Below are 1,493 nucleotides of genomic sequence, written 5' to 3'. Positions count from 1 at the left end.
CGTTCAGATGTCTTTTTATGGTATGACGTGGCCTTGTTTTTGTTGAATGAGCCCTAAACTCAACAACACAAATTAATACCACTCAACGTGTGGACCGTATGCCTGGTAGGTATATTTCACTTGTAGGCCATAAAACCCACGCACTCTTTTCCTCGTATGCTCATGATTTTCCACTCCAAAAGACTTCAACCATGAGGGTGTAATGGTTACGATTACCTTATCTAATGACTAGGCCACATATTTGGGGACAGTCCGCCTGCACAGTTAACCTGGAGGCTCTTTTCGCCCAACCATGTGAAGGGTGGAAGAGAGTCAGAGGCGGTCAAACAATGACTTGGGAGCGAAGTATGAAAGCCATTACCAGCAAACTCAGCTGCGCTGGTCACTGCCGTCTTCCTGGATGGGGACCCCGAGACGGGCCACATCAATGGCTAGAGACATTATCAGACATGGCCCAGTCGCCCCCCCCCCCCCAAATGGCGCTCATGCATCAAAGCTATTGCCTTCAATGCGTGGCTTCTTATCCACCCACCCCCCGCTTGACAACCCACTGACAGTGCTGGATTTACGCACCAATTTACCAGCTCGTGGATGCAATGCGCAGCTACCCACCCACCCTCCAATCATCGGTGAACGAAACTGCGGCAGCTACAACCACTGTACGACGAGTACGCGGTTCTTACAGCTGACAATAATGATGATGATGAATGATTCCGTTTCATCTCTTTGCCTGCATCGTCCAGACCAACAGTGACCCACATAGCTTGCTAGGTTTCATAAATGGCCCCTCCGTGGAGTCAAAATAATGGTTCATGAAACAAAGTGTCTCCTAAGAATCAACTTAAGGATCATGAGCGCCAAATCAGCAAGAGCAATGAGTGAACATTTCAGGAGGCACTTTATCCAACCCAATTGATCTTTGTTGAATTGTTTTGGTCAATACATGTAAGCAGTTATAAACATTACTGTTTACTGACAATAATGCAAAGACTGGGAATCAAATCGAACACACAGTATAGTATAGTATAGTATAGTATATTATAGTATAGTATAGTATAGTATAGTATAGTATAGTATAGTATAGTATAGTATAGTATAGTATAGTATAGTATAGTATAGTATAGTATAGTATAGTACGATGTAGCATAACACAACACAGTTTGGCATGCCGCACTAGCTGTACTGGTAGTAGTGTAGTATACTTTGGGATTCACCTCATCAGACAAGAACTGTCCTTGGCATGATTTTGAATGAGACGTTTCTCTCTTTTCTCCCATGTTCTCCTGTTACTCTTTCGCATTCATCGCTTGCGTTCACTTTTTATGTTTGTGACCATGCTCTTCAAAAATAGATGATAATAGTAGTTATAGTATGGCTTAGTATAGTATAGTTTAGTATAGCATAGTTTAGTATAGTATAGTATGGCATAGTACAGTATGTTACACTATAACATAAAGTGGGATAGTGGGGTAGAATGTAGTAGATAGTACAGC

At 42.5% G+C, this 1,493-nt stretch overlaps 1 protein-coding gene across 1 annotated transcript in view; it reads left to right on the top strand.

Annotated features, from left to right (window-relative positions):
- Positions 1 to 301: 301 nt before the first annotated feature.
- T265_14311 (hypothetical protein) overlaps positions 302 to 1,493 on the top strand; it is a gene marked incomplete at both ends in the record, with an annotated part of 5,571 nt that continues 4,379 nt past the window's right edge. The window contains one exon of the mRNA XM_009173062.1: positions 302 to 750. Coding sequence (XP_009171326.1) covers positions 302 to 750 — 449 coding nt within the window. The remainder of the gene's footprint in view (positions 751 to 1,493) is intronic.

Source organism: Opisthorchis viverrini (genome assembly GCF_000715545.1).
Source record: "Opisthorchis viverrini unplaced genomic scaffold opera_v5_177, whole genome shotgun sequence".
Lineage (NCBI taxonomy): Eukaryota > Metazoa > Platyhelminthes > Trematoda > Opisthorchiida > Opisthorchiidae > Opisthorchis > Opisthorchis viverrini.
This window is presented reverse-complemented; position numbering and strand designations above follow the sequence as displayed.